Below are 20,911 nucleotides of genomic sequence, written 5' to 3'. Positions count from 1 at the left end.
TTTGTTTATTTTATTTATTTTATTATTTTAGCAATAAAGTTATTCCCTCCCCTGCCCCCCCGATCCAACAGAAATAGATGCTGCTAAACATAGCGGCTCAGAAGTGGATCTGCCTGAAAATAACTATATTTTCAGGCAACGGAGATGGCTCTTCTGAAAGGAAGATGGATTAATGTAAAATTATGCCTCCAGCCAGCTTCGAGAGGGGAGAAAAAGAAGGCACCCCACCTCCTGCATACAGAGAAAGAGAGAGGGAGGGAGGGAGGGAGAGAGAAGGAAAGAGAGAGAGAGAGGGGGGGGAGAGAATTCCTATAAAAGACCATCTCTGCAAAATGAGGTCCGTTCTTCGTTTCCAGGCGCTTTTATAACACACTGGGGGGGGGATTATGGATTTCCAAATGTCTCGAAAGATCACATCGATCAGCGGGAAACATTTCTTCTGCCTCTTGACCTCCCAGACAACTGAGATTCTTATGCAGAATAGGTAACATTTCAGGGAGAAAGAGGTAGATTTGCAGTTAAGCCAGTGTGTTCCTGCTTTGCTGGAAAACCTCTAACCCCGCATTGCAAAACAAAACCACCAAAACAAACCAACCATGCTAGAGACCCAAAGGATTCTGGAAAGGGGAGAAGAGGCTAGCACACAGGTCATGGGGAGAGGCTGGCCAGCCCTGATGGAAATTGTGGTTTTTGTTATTTTTATTCTTTCCACCACTTCAGAGTCTTTTGACTCGAGGGACAATGGTTGGTGCCAGCAGATGCTTCTCTGCGTCCTTGTAGACAATGGCTCACATCCCTAGAAGCAGAGGTGGGACTCAGCCAGTTCTGACCGGTTCTAGAGAACCGGTAGCGGAAATTTGGAGTAGTTTGGAGAACCGGCAAATCCCACCTCTGACTGGCCCCGCCAACCCCATCTATTCTCTGCCTCCCATTGAGTCCCAGCTGATCGGCTGCGTCTTCTTTGGTTGCCCTGCCCAGGAGAACGGAGCTGGAAAGCAGGTTAGTGGGGTGGGGAGGGAAGGGGGATTTTGCAGTATCCTTCCCCTGCCACGCCCGCCAAGCCACGCCCACCAGGGTACACCCACAGAACCAGTCGTAAAAATGTTTGAATCCCATCACGGCCTAGGAGAAACATCTGCCACCTCTTATTCAAGCACCTTCCATTTTTCTTAGCATCAGAGTCTTCCCTAAGGATGGTTGCCTTCACGTCACGTGATCTCAAATATATAAGCTTTAACCTCATTATTCACGTTCCCAGGGAACCGTCTACTTGCTGTAGGAAGTGGTGGGAGCTTCATCCCTGGAGGCTTTCAAGAAGAGATTGGGCTGCCGTTTGTTAGAAGTGCTTGGAGGGTCTCCTGCTTGGGTGGGGGGAAGGGGGTTGGACTACATGATCTACAAGGTCCCTTCCAACTCTGTTAATGTGTCATTCTGCTTCGTCTAGAATTGAATTATTTGGGGTGGGGTGGTTTGCAGTATTTGTATCACTTCAAAGACTTCCAGGTTTTTGTCTGTCCGTCCGTCCATCCATCCGTCTGTCCGTCCGTCCGTCCATTTGTCTGTCTGTCCGTCTTTCTGTCTGTCTGTCCATCCATCTGTCTGTCCGTCCATCTGTCCGTCCATCCGTCCGTTTGTCTGTCTGTCTGTCCATCTGTCTGTCCGTCCGTCTGTCCGTCCGTCCATCCCTGTTTTAAAGGTATGGCTAGTTGATTATTCAGCCAATAAGGACAATTATTTCTGAATAGAGATTGCTCTGCTAAACAAGGCTGACACCTTCTGGTCTTTTTAGAAATGGCTGCTTGTGGCAATCACAGCTAGTTCTTGATTTATGACCAAAAACTGGGACCAGAAAGTCTGTCACTAAGCAAGTTGGATCTAACTTTATGGCTTTTTGCCACCGTTGTTATGTGAATCACTGCAGTCATTAAAGGAATCCAGCCCCCATCATTGACTTCGCTTGTCGGAAACGGGCAGGATTTGGGTTTGTTTTTGGACGCAGGACTCCTAAGGGACTTCACGCACCCATTCGTGTCATTTTCAGGGCAGCCAGGTGGAAAAGAAGGAAAAGATGACCTGCATCTACAGGTAGTCCTTGGTTTACCACCTCAACTGAGCCCGAAAATTCTGCTGTTCAGTGAGACTCTGGTTAAGTGAGTTTGATCCCATTTTATGACCTTAAGTTGTTAAGCAAACCCCTGCAATTGTTGAGTTAGCAACCTGGTGGTTTTGTGAATCTGGCTTTCACCATTGACTTTGCCGGTCAGAAGTCGTAACGTACCTAACCGTCATAAATATGAAACAGTTGCCAAGCATCTGAATTTAGATCATATGATCCTGGGGAATACTGGAAAGGTCGTAACTGCGAAAAACGGTCCTTTTTCAGTGCCAGTCTAACTTTGAGCAGTCGCTAAACAAATCGTTGTAAGCCAAGGACTACCTATTTTCTGCAGCCATGAATTGGGAACAATTAGGCCAGTAGAACTACCTGAGGTAACTGCTAGATGGTAGAAAAATTAGACTTTTTGGTGTCTCTTGGGTGCCATTTAGCGGCTGATAAATTTTTGCAAGCAAGACTGGAGTGTCTTAATATCGAACAGTCCAACGCAGACCCCGCAAAAGAAGGATAAAAAATATGATAAAGGATAAAAGAATGATAATTTTAAAATTATCAGTTTTTAAATAAGGTTTAAATAAAGTTTAAAGGATTAAAAAGAAATAAAGGATAATTTTTTTTGTCCGCATGGACAAAACTCCTGGAAGATCCCCTCCACCAATTTTAAAAGTGGGGAGCTGGCAGAGGAAGAGAATGCAAACGCTATTATAAGGCTCTTAAATTAAAGTATTAAGTGGTTTAAGTCTAAAATGCTATTAAATTAATTCTATTAAAACACGAATGGAAGAAAAAAACAACATTGCAACCACCCTGGCACCGCCCTCCCCAGCTGCGGAAGCCCCGCCCCTCATCTAGCTCCGCCCAGGAGCTCCCTGAAGACAACGACCTCTTTCCTAGCGCCTCTTTTGCGCCTGCGCAGCCTATCTCTTCCCGGCAACCTTTGCGGGCAGATCGCTTTAGCGGCCGCAAGATGGCGGAACCACCCGGTGAGTCTTTCTCCGGGGGCGGGAGAAGCCAAGGTGACCCCTCGGCTTTCTGGAGGCCTGAAAGTCGCCTCTTTCCTCCCAAATAAACCGGGGGAGGCAACCCGGACGCGTTTTGGGAGTTAGTACCCATGAGTCCGGCCGGCTGGGATTGATGGGTTTTGGAGTCCAATGCGGGGGTGGGGGATGCTGTTCCTACCCATAAATAAATATATATATATATATATATATATATATATATATATATATATGTGTGTGTGTGTGTGTGTGTGTGTGTGTGTGTGTGTGTATATCACATATAGACATACATATATACGTGTGTGTGTGCATATATATCTATTTTAATTGAATTTATATTGCTAACAAAAAGAATGAAATAATAAAGTACAATAGAACAAAATCTGGAATCAATCAATCAGTCACCACCACCCCCCAACTCCCACTTGCAATAGTTGGAAGAAAAAGAAAAGCAGGGTTTTTACGAAAAGTATATAAAATATATATATATATATATAAATTTCCTAAAAAATAAATTTGTCCTCCTAGGTTGGCTTGGGGTGGAGAGAAGGAGGTTAAGCCACAACTGGTTCAGGATCTAACTTTTTTCTCCCTGTCTCTAAAAGGGACCTAAATCTACTTTTCGAGTTTAAATATGCTGCTTTTTTACATGGTGCAAAGAGGATTGGGTCAACATTTTATATATTTATTTTATTACTACATTTCTATGCCCCCCATGTCCTCTGCAAAGCTATGTAACTGGCTGGCTTCACTGACTTTAATTTCCATCTTCCTATAATGTAACAGAGAGATTAGTTACAAAAGAAGGGAATGCTTAGTTTTGCTTGTGATTTAAACACTCGTAAATTACATGGGTCTGTTGTGGTGATAATTCGTTAAATGTTGCATTCCTTCCCATCCTGTTTTGCGGTCCTTTTTTTTTTGTATTTTTAGTACCTATTAAAGATTTGAGGCTCCTGGATGTGAAACTCGGTCAGCTGCCCACCTGGTTGGCATCGCTCAATTACACCCCCAGAGCTTTTCTGGAGTCATGCAAGAGAGGTTAGTATTGTGGGGGGGGAATGTTCCATGGGGGGTGTGAGCAATATTCCTTAGAAATTTACAAGATGCAAATTGGAATTTCCATGAAAGCAGCATTTCAGAATGGCCTTATTACATTTACACTGATAATCACTTTCTGGTAAAAAAAAAATAAATTCAATTGAACAGTGGCTTCAGGTTGGCCTTTTTTGTCCACTACAGATAGTTCTCGATTTACAATTTAAAATTACAAAATTTAAATTTTGTCCCATTTTTACCTTTCTTGCCATTGGCTTTGCTTGACAGGTTGCAAAAGGGGGTCATATGACATTGAGACACTGCAACCGTCATAAATAGGAATCAGTTGCCAAGTGCCTGAATTTTGATCACGCGACCATAGAGATGTTACAATGGCCGTGTGAAAAATGCTCAATTTTTTTGGTGCCGTTGTAACTGGACGGTCATTGAACAAACTCTTTTAAGTCAAGGACCATCTATTTTCGTTGCTGCTAGATGTATATTTTCTCTCCCGCTCAGCCCCCAAGTTTTTAGGAATGACCTGCCATTGCTGATTTCTAAATTGGGTTTCCACTTTGATTAGGCCACAACAGGTTCTACGCAAAATACTGGGAGCCAAAGCGATGTGGCATCACCGGTCCCGCCATGTTAATAACCGCTTATGTGGTTTTCAGCTACTACTTAGTGTATGATCACCTCAGTAAGTAAAATGTCTTTTTTCCCCCCAATTAATTATGTTCACGCATGCCAAGGTTCTGTAATGGGTCAATGTTTTTGGCTGGGCGTAAGGGCTCCCTGGATACAGCAGAACCGACTTACCACGTACAAAAAACATGGGTTTGAAACCAGTTGGTTTTTGTTTTGTTTTTTAAGTTCTGGTTCCCGCGAGTGGACGGGGGTGACAGATTCATATCGGACACAAGTAAACTTGAGAAACTGCGTGAGATAAAATAGCCAAACACGCAGCCCTCCTCATTTGCTGCATGGGGAGAGCGAAGCCACACTGGATTACGGTTTTGTTGATGAATAGAGAATTGTGGCAGTCCTAAGGCATGGTTTTTGGTGAGCATTGTGTGAGTTTGTGAGGCTGGTAGGCATTGATCCAGGAGTTTATTTAGTTCTGCCCACTGCAGTTAAATTCCTTGGCCAAATTCAGTTTCTAGGACTTCTACGCGCTACTTCACCTGACTTCAGACCAGCTGTGTTCATGTAATAGAACAGGTGGCAAGTAGGGCTTTTTCTGAAATTGTATAGGAAGTCCTTGGCATATGACCAAAATCAAGCCCAAATGTCTCGTTTCTGTTGCTAAATGAGACATTTGTTAAGTGAGTTTTGTCCCATTTTTACAACTTTTCTTGCCAGTTAAGTGGATCACTGCAGATGTTAATTAGTAACACAATTGTTATGTAAATCTGGCTCCTCCCCCCTTCACTTGGCTTGTCAGAAGGTTGCAAAAGGGGATTGCATGACCCTGCAACCGTCATAAATATGAGTCAGTTGACAAGCACCTGAAGTCTGATCCTTTGATGGGATGCTGCAACGGTTGTGTGAAAAATAGTCATAAATCACTTTTTCCAGTTCCGTTGTAACTTTGAACAGTCAGTAAACGAACAAGTTGAGGACTATCTGCAGCCACAAAGTACCTTCTGCCAGGAGTACTACATAAAATCTGTTTTCCCAGAAATCTGGTAACTGCAAGCAAGAACAAGAATTAGCAATATAAGCTTGCCCTTTTAAGATTGTACTTCCACCTTTTTTTCCCCCAATCACTCAGTGGAGTAGCAGCGTTCAGTTATCTTATTCATAGATTTTGTTGGCCATATACAAATGTTTTAAATAAAAGTTCCTATTTGAGAATTTTAAAGAAAACTGCAAACTAATTAAAATTGGTTCTGATTATTTAGAGGAAGAACGCTGGAGAAAGTATCACTAAGATTCCACCGACAAGAATACAAGTTTCTCTTGCTGTGATCAGTCAACCACAGGCAACTGACCTCTGTATTTCTCTTCCAAAGTATCAAATGTACACGGAGACCAATAATAAAATAATTCAATCTGTGTCTGGTAGAACTTATTTCAAACGTTAGAAGACAGATGAGTGAAAATACAAAAGACCTTTCTTTAAAATTATAAAAAGCATTGGAAGATACTAATACTAGCTTCACCAAGATCTGAAATGTTAATCACATTCTTTATCTTTCTTGAAATGGCAGTTGTTGTTTTTACTCTTTTACAATTCAAATTCTCAGAATAATTGTTTTGTGACTTTCCAGTTACAGTATATAACAGTCTTCCAAGACCAACTTAATGACATGACAAAATATTCTGCAGCGAGGATCTTTTAAAGAATGGGTTTTTATAGAGAACTGTAGCTTGCTTCTAAAACAGGATTCGTTTTTCTTGTTTTCTTTTTTAAGCTTTCAACTGATTGAAGAATTTTGGATGTCAGAACATGATGTTCCTAGGGAACTTCTGACCATTTTTAATGTGCTCTGCAAAACTGCATTGTGGTGGCACATAGTTGGGATCACTTTCTTCAGAATGAAAGATTTGATTTTCCCATAAGCCTAACACTGCTTTTCATAATTTGGAGTTTTCTGACTGCATTTGTTCAGCCACTAATTATGATGATTTTTTTAAAAAAACTTGTTTTTTTCCCCTTAAAGTACAAACTATAGATATAGACAAATACAAACTGGACCCACTTCTCCTGACAAACAAAATTCCATCTTGAATTAGCCTTCAGCCCAGCCTAGACAAGGAACACAAAGATTCAGAACAAAGCAGAGCTGGGCAGTTGCTCACACAGACACATATTTATCATCTTCTGCCAAGAACTGTTGAAAAAACAGGCTAAACATTTTTGAAGAAGCTCCACCCTTTTGAACCAAAAACCCCTGTCCCAATTGTTTTGCTTTTAGAAGGCTTGTGTATTACATTTGCTTCTTCAGGCTGTGAACACGGAGAGGCACTACATTGTAGCCGTAAAAATTAAAACAAGAAAATACCAAAACAAAAAAAGTATTTGCAGATCAAGTAATCCTTTCACTGGCCAGTCCTTTGGTGCAGGTATAAAAAAAAGGTGGTTCAGTCTTTTAAGATGATACTAGAGATAATAATTCGGCTCATAAAGACGTATATGAAAATGCTGTAAAGTCCGTTGGTTCATTGCCCACTAAGGAAAGCCAAATGTCCTTTGGTACATCTGTTGGCATAATGTCCTTTTTCACCACACTAAAAAGAAGACAAAAACATTGTTACTCAAAGTACATATATAACTGGGAGATTTTAATGAATCCTTTAATCTGGATATTCACAATTGGACTCTGAAAGTCCAGAGTTAGAAACAGCAACGTTGACCTGCCTTTCAAAATAATAATCTAATAGTGCAAATCAATGGACTGCTGTTTTATTGTATCCCATTGTTTACATTTGGACAGACTACATACCATGTAGGTGGGCATGAAAACTTAACATCCATGTGGCTAAATTTGGCACTGCCACAACTACTAGAGAGAGAACTACATCATACAACACGGTCCACCAAAACAACTTGATTTCCAGCTATCCCTTTCCAGCCCATTCTATTCTTAGCCTATCTATAGCCTGTCTATATTCTGTTACAATTCTACAGATTTCTTAAAACCATGTAGAAGTAGAGGGGGAAATCTTATACTTTTCTCACTCCTCACAAAGCAGACGAGAGTGTCATTTCTCAAATTTCACGTTCCAGAATTGTGGGGGGCATATCCCATGTTCCAAGAGTGAAGACACGCATATATCATCGTGTCAATTCCAGAATTCAGGGTTGGCAAGTGGAGCTGCACAGATCGGCCTCCCCCTGCACAGCCCATTTCCCGTTCACTCAAGCCTTAGGCAGCTCGCCTTACCTTATAACAGGTGACTTGCTCCAGGGGGCGTGGGCCTCTGTTCCCTATGCTGTTGTTTTGGGACTGCATGACCCCAATGACCTGTGGGGTCCTCTGTTGGTTGGGGGAAGATTTCTGGCTGGTCAGCTGGATGAGAGAGGAGGACCTCTGCAATGGTGCGTTGTTGTTCTGCTGAAAAGGGGAAGCAGCCCACACAATAAGTATTACGCTTCAGCAGCTGTTTTCTCTACTGACCTCAGGCAAGAATTGCAAGAGAATTGACCCAGACTTGCGCCAAAAGCAATCCACACCTCCCTAAAGGCGCCTCATAACAAGCTTACAGTGTAAGGCAAACACTGAATCCTTTCAACTTCCCCCTAAATCTGCAGTCCTGGGACCTACCATGTGCCCCCCGCCCCCAAAAGCATCCTTTAACCGATGACGGTGCGACTTTCAAACTCTACCTCAAAAGCTATCAATCAGAATAGAGCTGGAAGGGACCTTGGAGGTCTTCTAGTCCAACCCCCCTGCTCAAGCAGGAGACCCTATACCGTTACAGACAAGTGGAGGTACAATCTCTTCTTAAAAAACCTCCAATGACCCACAACTTCTGGTGGCAAGCAGTTCCACCGCTTAATTGTCCTCACTGTGAGGAAGTTTCTCCTTAGTTCCAGATTGCTTCTCTCCCTGATTAATTTCCATCCATTGTTTCTTGTCCTGCCCTCAGGTGCTTGGGGAAATAGGTTGACACCCACCCACCCCCCAATTTCTGGCAGCCCCTCAGATATTAAAATGCTGCTATCCTGTCCCCGCCTAGCCTTTATTTTCTCTAGACCAACCAAACCCCAAATCCTGCAAGCTCGAGACAAGAAGCGAAGAAATGTGTCTATATTAAACATTTCCAATGTTCTATTCTTTATTGTTATCCCTTAGATAACAATAACAACAACAACACCATCTTCCTGTACAGTGTTAGAATCCTGAGGCAATTAGATTGTGGTATTATCTGTGATTTGGTCCGATGCTTGCAGTGCCCTTAATTAAAAGCACACAATAAAATTACCCCCCCCAGAATGTCAGTGCTCCATTCCTTTCCCCCTCCACAAAAAAATTATACAGGAGAAGCATCTCTAGCATCAACAAAGGCCCGCAATTCAAACAGACCCAGTTCTCTCTAAGTTAAATTCAAAGGTGATGAATCTTCAAGCTTGAAGAATTTCCTACCGAAGCAGCTGAAAAAGCAAGATGGCTTACCTTTTGTTGTGGCTGCGTTGGGGGCGGCAGGGGCGGCTGCTCTGTCGTTCCCATGGGAAGTTCAAACCGAGGACTGTTTGTCAAAAGAAAAAGGGCATATGGGTATGGAAAGATAGGGAGACCAAACTGATAAAAAAAGAAATCCGCTATTAGAATCTTAACTCTCCCAGAAACACTTTTAAGCTTAGCTTCAGAATTATTACCCTCTTGAAAACGTGGCTTTGTTTTCATGCTATAGAGTGCTTTATAGGTACAGGAACTCTAGTAGTTAGCTACGTTTTAAAGAGGGCAAATGAGGGACAGCATGAGACTTAAGCATGACATTTTAGGAAGAATTTGAAAAGGACACACACCTCTGTGGCTTAATAACATCAGGTGGAGAATTTTAGGATAGACCTGGGAAAAATACTCACTGCATGAATTTGCACGCAGGGCCCTCTGGACAGAAGCCTACCAGGTAATTCACACAAATAACACGCCGTGTGTGTCTGTGTCTGCAGAGAGGACCTACAACATAGAAGGCAAGGAATGAAGAAGGATTGTACAAGACACACAAACCTCCCCCGCCCCTTACTAACCTCGTCAAAGGCAAAACTGAGATTGCTTAAGTTTTCAAAACAGCAAGAGTAGCCCAAATTCAGATAGTTCTCTCTAACTACAAGTAAGTTTTCCTTCAAAAGGGAAGGGAAGTTTTCCAAGGAGCCAAATATCAATTCAGGGGCTTTTGCAAGCTTGGCTTCATTGCTCGAGAAGTCTGTATTATCCACAGTCACAAGTTGAATACCTACCGTGTTTACAGAAACCTCGGTCATACCAAGGGCAGTCTTTGATTTTAGATTCTGGGTCGATGTGCAGGAATGGACACTCCTTGTTGCTGCATTCCCCTGCAACAAACAGAGTCACCAGCTTCAGCCCTTCACCAAGCCGTCAATGCAATTCCAAGAACAGTTGCAAAATATTAAGAAAATCAGGTGCTTCCTTATGACCATCATCTACACCTTTCATCACCAGCCTTTTAAAACATAGCTCAAGGAGCTAAACTTGCACACATATACGTTCCAGAACAGGAGTATAAAGAAACTGGTAATTTAAATATTAAGAATTATATCAAAAAGTGAAAGCAAGCACGCCATTAGAGCATGACTGAATGCACAGCAATCATTAACACTCCATTAAGGTTCAGAATACCTAATCAAGCACAGAATAATAGCCAGTAGACTTACAACTTACAAACCAATGCACTTCTGGTCAAAATCTCATTTCTTCCATCGACCTCTCAAGTCACTGCAACTTGAGACAGTAAAACTCATTGCTGTAAAGTTTGCCAGTACAATGGATGAAATGCATTCCACTGTGTCCCAAAGGGTTTTTTTTTTTTTCAAGAGGCAACTGGAGTTTCTGGTTTTTCTTCAGAGCTGAAGAAGTTTCTTGGATGAGAAGCGAAACGTCTTCGAAGAAAAGCAAAGTCCAGTTGCCTCTTGAAAAAGGCACATTTGAGACAACCACAACCTGGATGACTGAGCATCTCCACAGACGGATGCCACTGTGATACACTACAGAATGCACAAACACAAACCTGCAAAAGTCAAGATTAAATAACAGCAATTCATTACTACATTTGCCCTTACCGTATTTTGAATAGAAGTAACATTCTGGCATCTTGGTCATGTCATACTCGTGCAAGAATTCACACTGGTCCCCTTTTTTGCACAGGCCTCGTAACCAGTGTTTACAAACCACTGTTTTTTCACCACTGATGTGCCGAAAAGGACACATCCCTCCTGCCAGGAAAAATAAAAAGGAGATATAAAATATGGTAAGGAATCAATATAAAATGCCTTTACGATATAATGTTGCTTCGATTTGCAGACTTAAAACACAGACACTTAGCTAGGTGGCCTCAACAGCTCTCTAAGAGGATGCAAATGACCAACTGTCTTCAGGGAATATCAATTCTTCCATTCCCTACCATTAGGGGAATGTCTATGTCCCCATAGACATTTCCTTGAAGACGTTTCGCTTCTCATCCGAGGAGCTTCTTCAGTTCCAACTGAATGGTGAGGAATGGAAGGATTTATTCTCCTTGCAGGCAGCTGGTTATTTGCATCCTTTTAGAGGGTCGTTGAGGCCACCTGGAGGTTTATCCGTGTCCTCAGGGTCACCTGAATGGTGCAAATGGTTCCTGTAGTCTGCAATTTTTCCCTCTGGAAATCCATTCCTACTCCCACACCATTCCAAGGGTGTCCATCCCAAATGCTATAGTTAAAAGCCCATGGAGATTCTCCATCATCCAGGTCATGGTTGAGCCAAAGAGGCTTTTTTTCAAGAGGCAACTGGACTTTCTGGTTTTTCTTTGAAAGCATTTCGCTCCTCATCCAAGGAGCTTCTTCAGTTCCGACTGGATGGTGGGGAATGAAAGGATTTATACTCCTTGCAGACAGCTGGTCATTTGCATCCTCTTAGAGAGCTACTGAGGGCACCTAGCTAAATGTCTATGGAGATTCTCAGTCATCTGAAGAAGCTGAAGAAGCTGCTGGGATGAGAAGTGAAACGACTTCAAATAAAAAAAACAAAACAGAAAGTCCAGTTGCCTCTTGGGGGGCAAAAAAAGGCTCCTTTGGGACAAACAACCAAGAACTGAATGATGGAGAATCTCCACAGACCTTCCTCTCCTCTCTTTCGGTCTTCCAATATCTCTGCAGCCGCAGCTTACCTTTCCCACACGCCGCCTTCAAGAAGAAATCACAAACGGCAGCCCCGGACTCTGGGAAGAAAGAAGCACATAAATAATATAAATAAATAAGGTTTCAATATCGCAGTTTAGAGTTTTAATCAGGTTTTTTAACGATCTAAGGCAGGGGTCTCCAACCTTGGCAACTTTAAGCCTGGTGGACTTCAACTCCCAGAATTCCCCAGCCAGCAAAGCTGGCTGGGGAATTCTGGGAGTTAAGTCCACCAGGCTTAAAGTTGCCAAGGTTGGAGACCCCTGATCTAAGGGCTGAGGGGGAAGGGAGGTTTCTGGAGGGACGCGCCCCCCATCATCACGTACTGTCCATGCCCGGAAAGGGCAGCGGCTGGGCGCCCAGCTGCTGCTCCACCGCGATCTCCAAGTCGAACTTGATGTGGTCCACGCTGGCGATTAGCTCCTGCATGGCGGCGGGAAGGGAGGCCCGCGAGAGGCCGGTCCAAGGAGCGGGAGAAACGGGAAAAAAAAAAAAAAGAGGCCGCGGCCTCCGCCTCCACTCGGTCGCCGGCAGCGATGAGGGGGAAAAAAAGAAGCGGGGTGGGGAGGGGAAGGAAAGGAAAAGAGGAGGAGGAGGAGGCGCGCGCCGCCCGACGGGCCAATCGGAACGCGTCCTGCCACCCCGCGCAAGGCAGGCCGGGATTCGCGTCGCGTCGACCCGCGGCGCGAGGCAGGCTGGGAGTCGCGTCGCGTCGCGTCGGCCCTCGCGTGGGAGCCAATGGAGGAGCGAGGCGGGTTCTTTTTTCCCATTGGGCGATGGAAAGTGGAAACAAAGTGGGGGGGGGGAGGGAAAGGGGGCGGGAGGGAAGGGAAGCGGGCCTATCCCGGCGCACGTCCGCGGAGAGCGTCCCTCCCCCTGAGGAGAAGCTCCGCCCTCTAGTGGGCGGGGAGAGCGGGAGATGGACAGAAGCGCGCCTGGTGGTGGTGGGGAGGGGTGAAGCTCTGAGGAGGGCGGTTGGAGGCCTGGCTGGGCGAGAGGAATTTTTTTTTAAATTATAATATAATTATCCCATCTGTTCATTAACCTGATTTCTGTCCCGCCTTTCCTTCAGGAGCCCCTGCCTCCCTTTTGCTCCCCAACCCTCAACAACAACCCTGCAAGGTAGGCTTGCCAGGTCAGGGACAAGAGAGAAAGGCGGCGTTGAAGGACCAGGCCCAAAGCCTCCCAGGTTGCTTCTGGACTCGGGACGGGTTTGAGCCTGGCCCTCAAGGCCCCCAGGTGTTGTGGGTTGCCCCCCCACGGGGGGGCTTTTAAGAAGAGAAGTGGTACATTAGAGTCTCCTCCTCCTTGAGCAGGGGGCTGGACTAGATGACCTCCAAGATGTCCCGTCTCTGCTGGGGTTGTTTGGTCAGTGGGATGGGTCACCTTCAGAAGCTGTGGGCGCTCCACATCCCCCTCTCGGCTTTTGAGAAGAGACTGGACAGCCCCTTGTCTGAAACGGTATTGGATCTCCTCCTTGAGCGCGGGGGGGTGGACTAGAAGACCTCCCGGATCCCTTCCAGCTCGATCACTCTGGAGTTTAGAAGGAGCTTGATAAAAATCTGATTTAAATGCCTTCGAAGGTTTTCATTGAAACGTTAATATAAGGCTTTCTTTTATTCGTAGGAATGAAATGTATCCTTGCTATTTCGGGGGATTTCCCCAGGAAAGCGGGTGACGCTTTTAAGCTGCGATCCTAATTCCCTGGATCTGGATTTCAGTTGCCTCATCTGGAGATAAGAAAGAAAGAAAAAGAAAGAAAGAAAGAAAGAAAGAAAGAAAGAAAGAAAGAAAGAAAGAAAGAAAGAAAAAAAAAGGCGAAATTATGACGGTTTCTCAGCGGATGTGCCGGGGCTTCTCTGCAGTATTTACCCAGAAAGGGTCTGTCTCTCCTTGGCTTTGTTCCCTACGCTGCTTAAGAGACATTCCTGGAAGAAAAAAATGGATATGGTCTCCAAGCCCACAATCCACAGCTCTTCCGGACCGGAGGCTGATAAGCACATCCCTGTCAGTCTATAAATTACACAAAAGAGATTTGGAGGAGATGGTGAGATCCTCGGAAGCGCTTTCTAAAGAGGAGGAGGAAGAAGAAGAGAAATTTGACGCTGATGAAAGCTTTGGGTTGTTAACTCAGAAATATCCTCCCAAGCCCTTTTCTCAGGCATCTTCTGCTGATTTGCACAACGTACGGCTCCAAACCAAAGAAGAGGAAGAGGAGTTAGAAATAAAGCCCAGATTGGGTCGAAGAAATACCCCATACTGGTATTTTTTACAGTGCAAAGCGTTGATAAAGAAAAATAAGGTCATTATCTTGGCTATGTTCTTGTTCCTTTTTTTTTTTAAAGATGGGGATGGAGTGGGTAATGAATGTCCTTGAAGGACAAGGGACAATCTGTTTGTTCATTGATTTAATAGATTTTTATCCTGCCTTCATTATTATACAAGCAGCTCAAGGTGACAAAACATTCCTAATACTCCTTCCTCTTCCTATTTTGTGCCCAAAATGTAGTCCTGTGAGCCCAGGTGATTTTATGTGTGTGTAGATATTTGTACGTGCATGTTGTGGTTCACTGGCTGCAGGTGCGGACGGCAGAGGTCTCTTGATAGCAAGGACTCGGGTGAGGGGCCTGCGTGTGAAACAGGGATGGGGCCAGGACTATCGGAGAGTGGGGTGCTGCCTTTGGAGGTTGTGGAGACTGGCAGCAGTGTTCCCAGTGCGCGTGTGCGCAGGGCTGCTCGAAGGAAAGTGCAGCTGAAGCAACAAGGGCGACTCGGGAATGAGGCTGGAAGGTGATGGCCCCTCCCATAAGGGATAAAAACCAGCCCTCGGGGATGTGTCCCTTGCAGGAAACAAAGAAGTTCTTTAGACTCAGAGTCCTTGTTGGAGCCCTGCTAACTCTGGTTTGTTTTTGAAACTTCTGTCGGTGGATATTTAATCAGTAATTAGTCTTCCGTTCTTGGCAGCCTTTTGCAACCTTGAAAGGGCTTGCTTTTGATATGAGACAATTTGGTTTAAATTGTCTCTCGGCTGGGAATGCAAAGAATTCCCAGCGCTGCATTAAAAAAGGTTTGCTTTTATACACGGTCTGTGTTCCTTTAATTTGAACAAGGCTTGGGTCAACAATGCAGCCATCGGAAGTCTGGAACGGGATTGTAAATTTTTCAGCTGTTCCGTTTGTAACTTCAAATGGTCGCTAAGCAATCCGTTGTTAAAGCGAGGACTCCCTGTATTTACCCCATTATTATTATTTTTTTGGCCTCAGTGCAGTTTTGGTAGTTCAGACTTCTTGATCTTGTTGAGCTTTGTGGGGGTTTGCAGTTAATCCTCTTCCTTAACCCTCTTCTCCGCAGCTGGCTGAGGCTCTTGAGCTGTTCGAGGTCCAAATGCTGAAGGAAGAACGTCTCAGGCCCGAAGAGTTCAACTACACGGTGCTGATTGGGGGATGTGGCAGGGTTGGGTACCTGAAGAAGGCCTTGAAGCTCTACAATGATGTAAATACCCCAAGATTCTTTCAAAGGGGATTTTTATCCCGGCGGGAGGTGGGTTTGATTTAAATGAATGAGGAAAAAAATGGCTGGCTTAAATCCGTGATTGGAGGGTACTTGCAAAGATGACAGATCCCTTTAGTCTTTTTTCCTTGCTGAAGCTTTTAAATACTTTTGTCCTGTTACCTTCTGGGGAGGCAGATGAAAAAGCGAGGCCTGACGCCGACGATTGCCACATACACGGCCCTCTTCAACGCCTGCGCAGAGACACCCTGGAAAGACAGTGGTCTGCAGAGCGCCCTTAAGTTACGACAGGAACTGATTCAAAAGGGCACAGAGTTGAATCCAATTGCGTATCGTGCATTGTTGAAATGCTGTGCTCTGTGTTCGGATCTCCGCATGTGCTTGGATATCTTAAAGGTAAAAAGAAAAAGGGATTGTTGGTGTAAATGTATAATTGTTTGCAAAATTGCATCTATCAACTGCCTTGGAAATCTCATGTTCGTTCTCAGAATATGACCTAAATCTCCATCATAATAGTTTATATGCTGCCTGGCTCTGCGTATAAATAAACCATATCATGTTCCACAAACGTTTAAACAAGAAGCTTAAGGGGAATTTGTGAGGTTGCGGTTGGAAAAATACTTGTTATGAAATATATCCTTTAGAATTCATTGTTGTTTCACCCATTTTGTAATAGTTCGTGTAAACCAGAACAGAAACTCCTGGTTGTTTGCAAAGAATTGGATGATGGGTTCCTAAAAATAGGCTGAAATTTTCTTCACAAAATTAAAATTATGGCAGGATTCACATGTTGCAGTACAGCCACATCTCCCTGCCTCATAAAACATACCAAGCTAAAACCAGACATAAGGCATAAGGTGGTTTAATATAGTTAGTGAAAACAGTCAGAAGATGGTGTTTTGTTGCCTAAGGCACATTAGTTTCTGATCCACAGGTGACCTCAGCCTTAATTTTTATCCTTCATTTTAAAAAGAAAGTTATGGCAAAATTTCTTACGATCTGTTTCCTGGGAATACGACATTTGGATTACAGAACAGCTGATCTTCCGTTACATGTTTATATTGAAGAGTAATTACGGAATCCCTACTTTTCCTCAGGAAATGGTGGGAAATGGCCATGAAATCACCACGGATACTTTCAACATCCTGCTCATGGGATGTATAAACGACAAAGAGAACGGGTTCCGCTACGCTTTACAGGTCTGTTTTCTGCCCTTCCCTCCCTTCCAACGGTGGGCACACCCGAGCTCTTTCTGCCCTCCCTGGTGCAGGCTGACCGGGGAATTCTGGGAGCTCTTAAAAGATATCCAAGCTGAGAAACACTAACTCAGATGGATGTGCATAAGTTAATGATCGGTACGGTTGTATTTTTAAAAAAACAGGTTTGGCAACAGATGGCAAAGCTGAACCTCAAACCTGATCTGTACACTTACAATTTGATGCTGACAGCGGCCAAATACTGTGGCATTGGCGACTCTGAGGTGGCTTCTAAATTGCTACTAAGACCCTCGGAGGAACGCCCAAGTCACCTGAGGCTGAATTCTGGCAGAGAACAAGGCACAAAGAGTCAGAGAAAGAAAAGAACGAACGCCCCGGCTTTAATGTTACCGGATGTTGAAGCTCTGGAGAAAAATATGTTCCCAGGAGACGATTCAAAACCTGAGAGGCCTGATAGAAACCAAGATGGCGCCAAGGACAGCGCAAAGCCGGAGTCAAGCGATCACTCGGATTTGTCAGACCGCGATACAGACGGGAGTTTGGTGATCTCTGATCAGGGCCAGTTGGTTCCGGAATCAACAGCAGAAAACTCCTTCTCAGAGCCTGCCATTCCCCTCCCAAACTTGCTGGATTTGCAGAGCCCAGCCCCACATGTGGTTTCCTTAGGGACGGTGGCAACGCCCTCCGATCGACTGGCCCTGATGGGAAACATGGAAGGATTCTTACAAAAAATGAAGGACGACAAGGTGGCCGGGAACCTTCGGACGTTCATATTGCTAGCCGAAAACGTGGAACTCAACAGCCCGTCGGAATCTTCTTTGTTGGCCGTCATGGAGGAGAACAACGTGAAACCCGATGTGGCTTTTTTTAATACCCTGATCAGAAAAAAGAGCAAGAAAGCCGATCTGGAGGCGGCAAAGGTAAGATCGTCCCTTTCTGGGGCGTGGGTCACTATTACGGGAGCACCGCCTTAGCCAAATTCAGCCTTTTAAATACTTAATTAGATTTTTAAAAAAAATCATGTTAGCTTTGGAAGCCATATTAATACCAGAAGCTTCCACGCTGCCACATTCCTGTGCCTGGAAAAGTAGGAGCGGGGAATTGTAGAGTGTTGGTAGTTAAGACATAATAGCATTCTTCTCTTCAGTCAAGGTCATGTTATTCCTGCACCTGGAGGAGGAGTGATTGAAGGGATGTCTCTATCTGGGGTGGATGGTGATTGGACCCTGTGGTGGACTGATGGGTGCAGGGGTTGGTTTTGGACTTTTGAATTACTAAGGGAAAACCCAGAACTCTCAAGATTCGGTTTTTCCCAGGTGTGCCAGTATACCTACTCTAATAAAAGGAAACCTTGAGAAGATGCCTGTCCAGGAGTTTTTCATTGGAGTTGAGTTTTTCTGGAACGCTGACATCACACCTGTATTACTTTATAAGTAACTGAAATCGACAAAGATACGTAATACTCCATTGGCCCCTTATTTTGTCCACAGCAATAATCCAGTGAGGTGGTTGGGCTCAGAGAAAAGTGGGGGGGCACACCCAAGCTTGAAAGCCTAAGGCGGGACTAGAACTCACAGCCTCTCCTGGTTTCGGATGCCTGGTGCTTTAACCACTAGGCCAAACCAGCTCTCTTTGTAAGACTTTTTATTCCTGCTTTATTTTCAGGCCAAGGCCGCAACGATACGTTGGAAAGGTCAGCTTCATCAGTGCTTGCATGTTTTGGGGAATGGATATACAGCCCTGCTTAACATCTTTTTTGATTTACAGAGCTTGCTGCCTTTAATGTTGCAACACGGACTTTCGCCGGATCTGTACACATTCTGTAACTTGGCCATTGCCTGCCGTAGACGCAAAGAAGGGATGCAGTTACTGTCAGACATGAAGGTACAAAACAATCCAACTGTTTTTAGCAGACCCAGGTGAAATTCAGAATTTTGAGGCACCCATTTTCCGCCTTGAAATATTTGCCGTAGTGTCAATATTCCCCTAGATTCGAACATTGACAGAGACATGCTCTTCCTTCACAACTGCCTTTGTTTCAAATATTTTGAGTCTCTCTGTGCATTCGTTTCAGCAATCTGGAATAAAACCCAACGTGCAGATCTACGGCGCGCTGATAAACGCAGCCGTGAGGCGACTGAATTACTCTTACGTCATCGAGATCCTGAAAGACATGAGCAGGAATCAGGTGGCTCCCAATGAATTTATTGTTAACATGCTGGAGTTTGCAGCCCAGTATCCTCCTAATTATGATAAGGTAAGAGTATCCTGTGTCTTTTGTGCTGGTGTAAACTTGAGCTGATTTAAGCCGTGCCTAAAATGTTAAGAAACTTAAAATTTCTTGTAAAATGTTTTAAATCGCGATGGGATATTGAAACTAAGTTAGGCATATTTGACTTGAATTGTTTTAATGCTCATTTTAAGCTTCATCTCCAAAGAAAACCCCATTCATGCTTTTATTTGTGTAACAAACCAATGATGGCTTATCATTGTCAGTTCTAATACAGGCAGACCTCAACCTACCACTACAATTGAGACATTTGTTAAGTGAGTTTTCTCCCATTTTTACAGCCTTTCTTGCCATAGTTTAAGTCAGGGGTCTCCAACCTTGGCAACTTTAAGGCTTGTGGACTTCAACTCCCAGAATTCCTCAGCCAGCTTTGCTTTAAGACTTGTGAACAGCTCTGCTGGCTGAGGAATTCTGGGAGTTGAAGCCCACAAGCCTTAAAGTTGCCAAGGTTGGAGACCCCTGGTTTAAGTGAATCCCTGCAGCTGATTAAGTTAGTAACCAACCTGGTTACGTGACTCTGGCTTCCCCACTGATTTTGTTTGTCAGAAGGTTGGAAAAGGGGATCCCGCGACCCCAGGACTCTGCAACCGTTGTAAATATGAGCCAGCTGCCTAGCATACGCATTTTGATCACATGACCATGAATGGCTACCGCAACAGTCGTTAAGTGTGAAAAACTGTCATAAGTCACTTTGTTTTTAACTTTGAACGGTCACCGAATCAATAATTGTAAGTCAAGGACCACCTGGACACGGTATTGTCCATGAAACCACTAGGAGTAATACTTGAATACAAGGAGGCCTCGTTCCAGTTGGGAAAGACGTTAAAAAGAAAAGCAGGCCCATTAAGTCTCAAATCTTGTCTTTGCCCAAGAAGACCCGCCAGGAATCATTGGACGTAGGAAAGCCTCCTGTCATCCCGCCTGCAAAGGCTCTACCCTGAGGCAAGGTGTGTCTTTTAATAGTTTGCATTTGTTTCTCTTCTTTGCAGTACCAAAAAAAGGATCATTATCTAGAAAAAATTGATGGCTTCCGAGCTTTCTATTTCCGTTGGCTTAAGTGGATGCCTGGAGAAGAAGCACCACACCCTTGGACAAAATACCGATATAAGAATTTGGCACAAAGCAAAGATGACACCAAGCTGGGACAAGATCAAGGCAGCCAGGAGCTAAAATAAAGCAAATATTGGTCATTCGTTATGGGATGCTGACACATTTTTTAAAAAAATTGCTTAATTCTGTACGTATCTGTTCACACGAAGCTTAAATTAACCCCCAGGTTAATACAATTGCAATCAAATTTATATGGAACAAAAAAAACACCCTTTAGTAATATACTGTCTAATAAATAACATGTTTCTATTATCAGTTCTTATTGGAGGTAATTAAATCTATTGCCCTGTTCATGTTCTAAAGGAAAGCTTATACTTGTTTTATAGCGATTGTGCTGTTCTATCTTTCTAAGCCATTTTATTAGCTAGCATGGGGAATTCTGGGAGTTGAAGTCCACACATCTTCCAAGTCACTAAGGATGAGAACTCTTCAAAGGAAAATATTTAGTAACCTAAAATTGCAAAACAGTGTTTGAAAGTACAGGTAGTGTTGAGCAACATTTGCTGCCATTATTCCCAACTACTTCTGGGAACATCGATAGAGAAAACCAGAGACTATATATGTATACTTTTAGTAACTAAATAACATTGGGCTTCAGTAAAGATTCTCAAAGTAAGTTTATTCTTACAGTATCCATACAATTGTTAATTAAAAAGGGACAAGTAGTTTTTTTAACATGGCAGTGTATAGAATTTTGTTTCAGCTTCCTGGTTTCTTTGCTTGAAATGGGAGTTGTTGAGTTCTAAGAATCCTATATTTACTAATGATCAGTATTAGTGACCCTCA

The 20,911-nt window shown here is 43.9% G+C and overlaps 3 protein-coding genes across 5 annotated transcripts; 2 read left to right on the top strand and 1 right to left on the bottom strand.

Moving 5' to 3' along the window:
* The first annotated feature begins 2,972 nt into the window (after positions 1-2,972).
* ATP5MF (ATP synthase membrane subunit f) lies at positions 2,973-6,210 on the top strand. The gene is made up of 4 exons (XM_026704328.2): positions 2,973-3,099; positions 4,048-4,155; positions 4,736-4,852; positions 6,057-6,210. The coding sequence occupies exons 1-4, from the start codon at positions 3,084-3,086 to the stop codon at positions 6,083-6,085; spliced, it is 270 nt and encodes an 89-aa protein (XP_026560113.1). The 5' UTR covers positions 2,973-3,083; the 3' UTR covers positions 6,086-6,210.
* A 279-nt stretch (positions 6,211-6,489) lies between these two features.
* Positions 6,490-12,690, bottom strand: CPSF4 (cleavage and polyadenylation specific factor 4). 2 transcript variants are annotated; one of them, XM_087942004.1, is made up of 8 exons: positions 12,325-12,690; positions 11,989-12,039; positions 10,904-11,056; positions 10,064-10,159; positions 9,689-9,782; positions 9,276-9,348; positions 8,043-8,213; positions 6,490-7,386 (listed from the first exon to the last, which is right to left on the bottom strand). In XM_087942004.1, the coding sequence occupies exons 1-8, from the start codon at positions 12,425-12,427 to the stop codon at positions 7,318-7,320; spliced, it is 810 nt and encodes a 269-aa protein (XP_087798130.1). In that variant the 5' UTR covers positions 12,428-12,690; the 3' UTR covers positions 6,490-7,317. The 2 variants fall into 2 exon arrangements, with proteins under 2 accessions (XP_087798130.1, XP_087798131.1); XM_087942005.1 differs by having other exon boundaries at positions 8,043-8,210; positions 12,325-12,650.
* A 73-nt stretch (positions 12,691-12,763) lies between these two features.
* Positions 12,764-20,208, top strand: PTCD1 (pentatricopeptide repeat domain 1). Of its 2 annotated transcripts, none has more exons than XM_087942001.1 (9): positions 12,764-13,120; positions 13,625-14,300; positions 15,350-15,490; positions 15,686-15,904; positions 16,606-16,707; positions 16,890-17,645; positions 18,493-18,609; positions 18,800-18,982; positions 20,005-20,208. In XM_087942001.1, the coding sequence occupies exons 2-9, from the start codon at positions 13,824-13,826 to the stop codon at positions 20,188-20,190; spliced, it is 2,181 nt and encodes a 726-aa protein (XP_087798127.1). In that variant the 5' UTR covers positions 12,764-13,120; positions 13,625-13,823; the 3' UTR covers positions 20,191-20,208. The 2 variants fall into 2 exon arrangements, with proteins under 2 accessions (XP_087798127.1, XP_087798129.1); XM_087942003.1 differs by having other exon boundaries at positions 12,892-13,459.
* Positions 20,209-20,911: the final 703 nt, after the last annotated feature.

The sequence above is a fragment of the Pseudonaja textilis genome, chromosome 14 (assembly GCF_049901715.1).
Source record: "Pseudonaja textilis isolate UNSWEBS1 chromosome 14, rPseTex1.2, whole genome shotgun sequence".
Lineage (NCBI taxonomy): Eukaryota > Metazoa > Chordata > Lepidosauria > Squamata > Elapidae > Pseudonaja > Pseudonaja textilis.
Note: the sequence above shows the minus strand (reverse complement) of the source record. Positions and strands in the feature narration are given on the sequence as shown.

Bases quoted from the DNA above. Each gene is read 5' to 3' on its own strand.
- ATP5MF (XM_026704328.2), top strand. The intron at 4,156-4,735 runs GTTAGTATTGTG...CACTTTGATTAG, and splicing joins TCTGGAGTCATGCAAGAGAG to GCCACAACAGGTTCTACGCA. The intron at 4,853-6,056 runs GTAAGTAAAATG...CTGATTATTTAG, and splicing joins CTTAGTGTATGATCACCTCA to AGGAAGAACGCTGGAGAAAG.
- CPSF4 (XM_087942004.1), bottom strand. From the start codon at position 12,427: ATGCAGGAGCTAATCGCCAGCGTGGACCACATCAAGTTCGACTTGGAG. The intron at 10,160-10,903 runs GTAAGGGCAAAT...TGTTTGTTGCAG, and splicing joins TTACTTCTATTCAAAATACG to GGGAATGCAGCAACAAGGAG. The intron at 9,783-10,063 runs GTAGGTATTCAA...TCTATGTTGTAG, and splicing joins CCGAGGTTTCTGTAAACACG to GTCCTCTCTGCAGACACAGA.
- PTCD1 (XM_087942001.1), top strand. From the start codon at position 13,824: ATGACGGTTTCTCAGCGGATGTGCCGGGGCTTCTCTGCAGTATTTACC. The intron at 18,610-18,799 runs GTACAAAACAAT...CATTCGTTTCAG, and splicing joins AGTTACTGTCAGACATGAAG to CAATCTGGAATAAAACCCAA. The intron at 18,983-20,004 runs GTAAGAGTATCC...TCTTCTTTGCAG, and splicing joins ATCCTCCTAATTATGATAAG to TACCAAAAAAAGGATCATTA.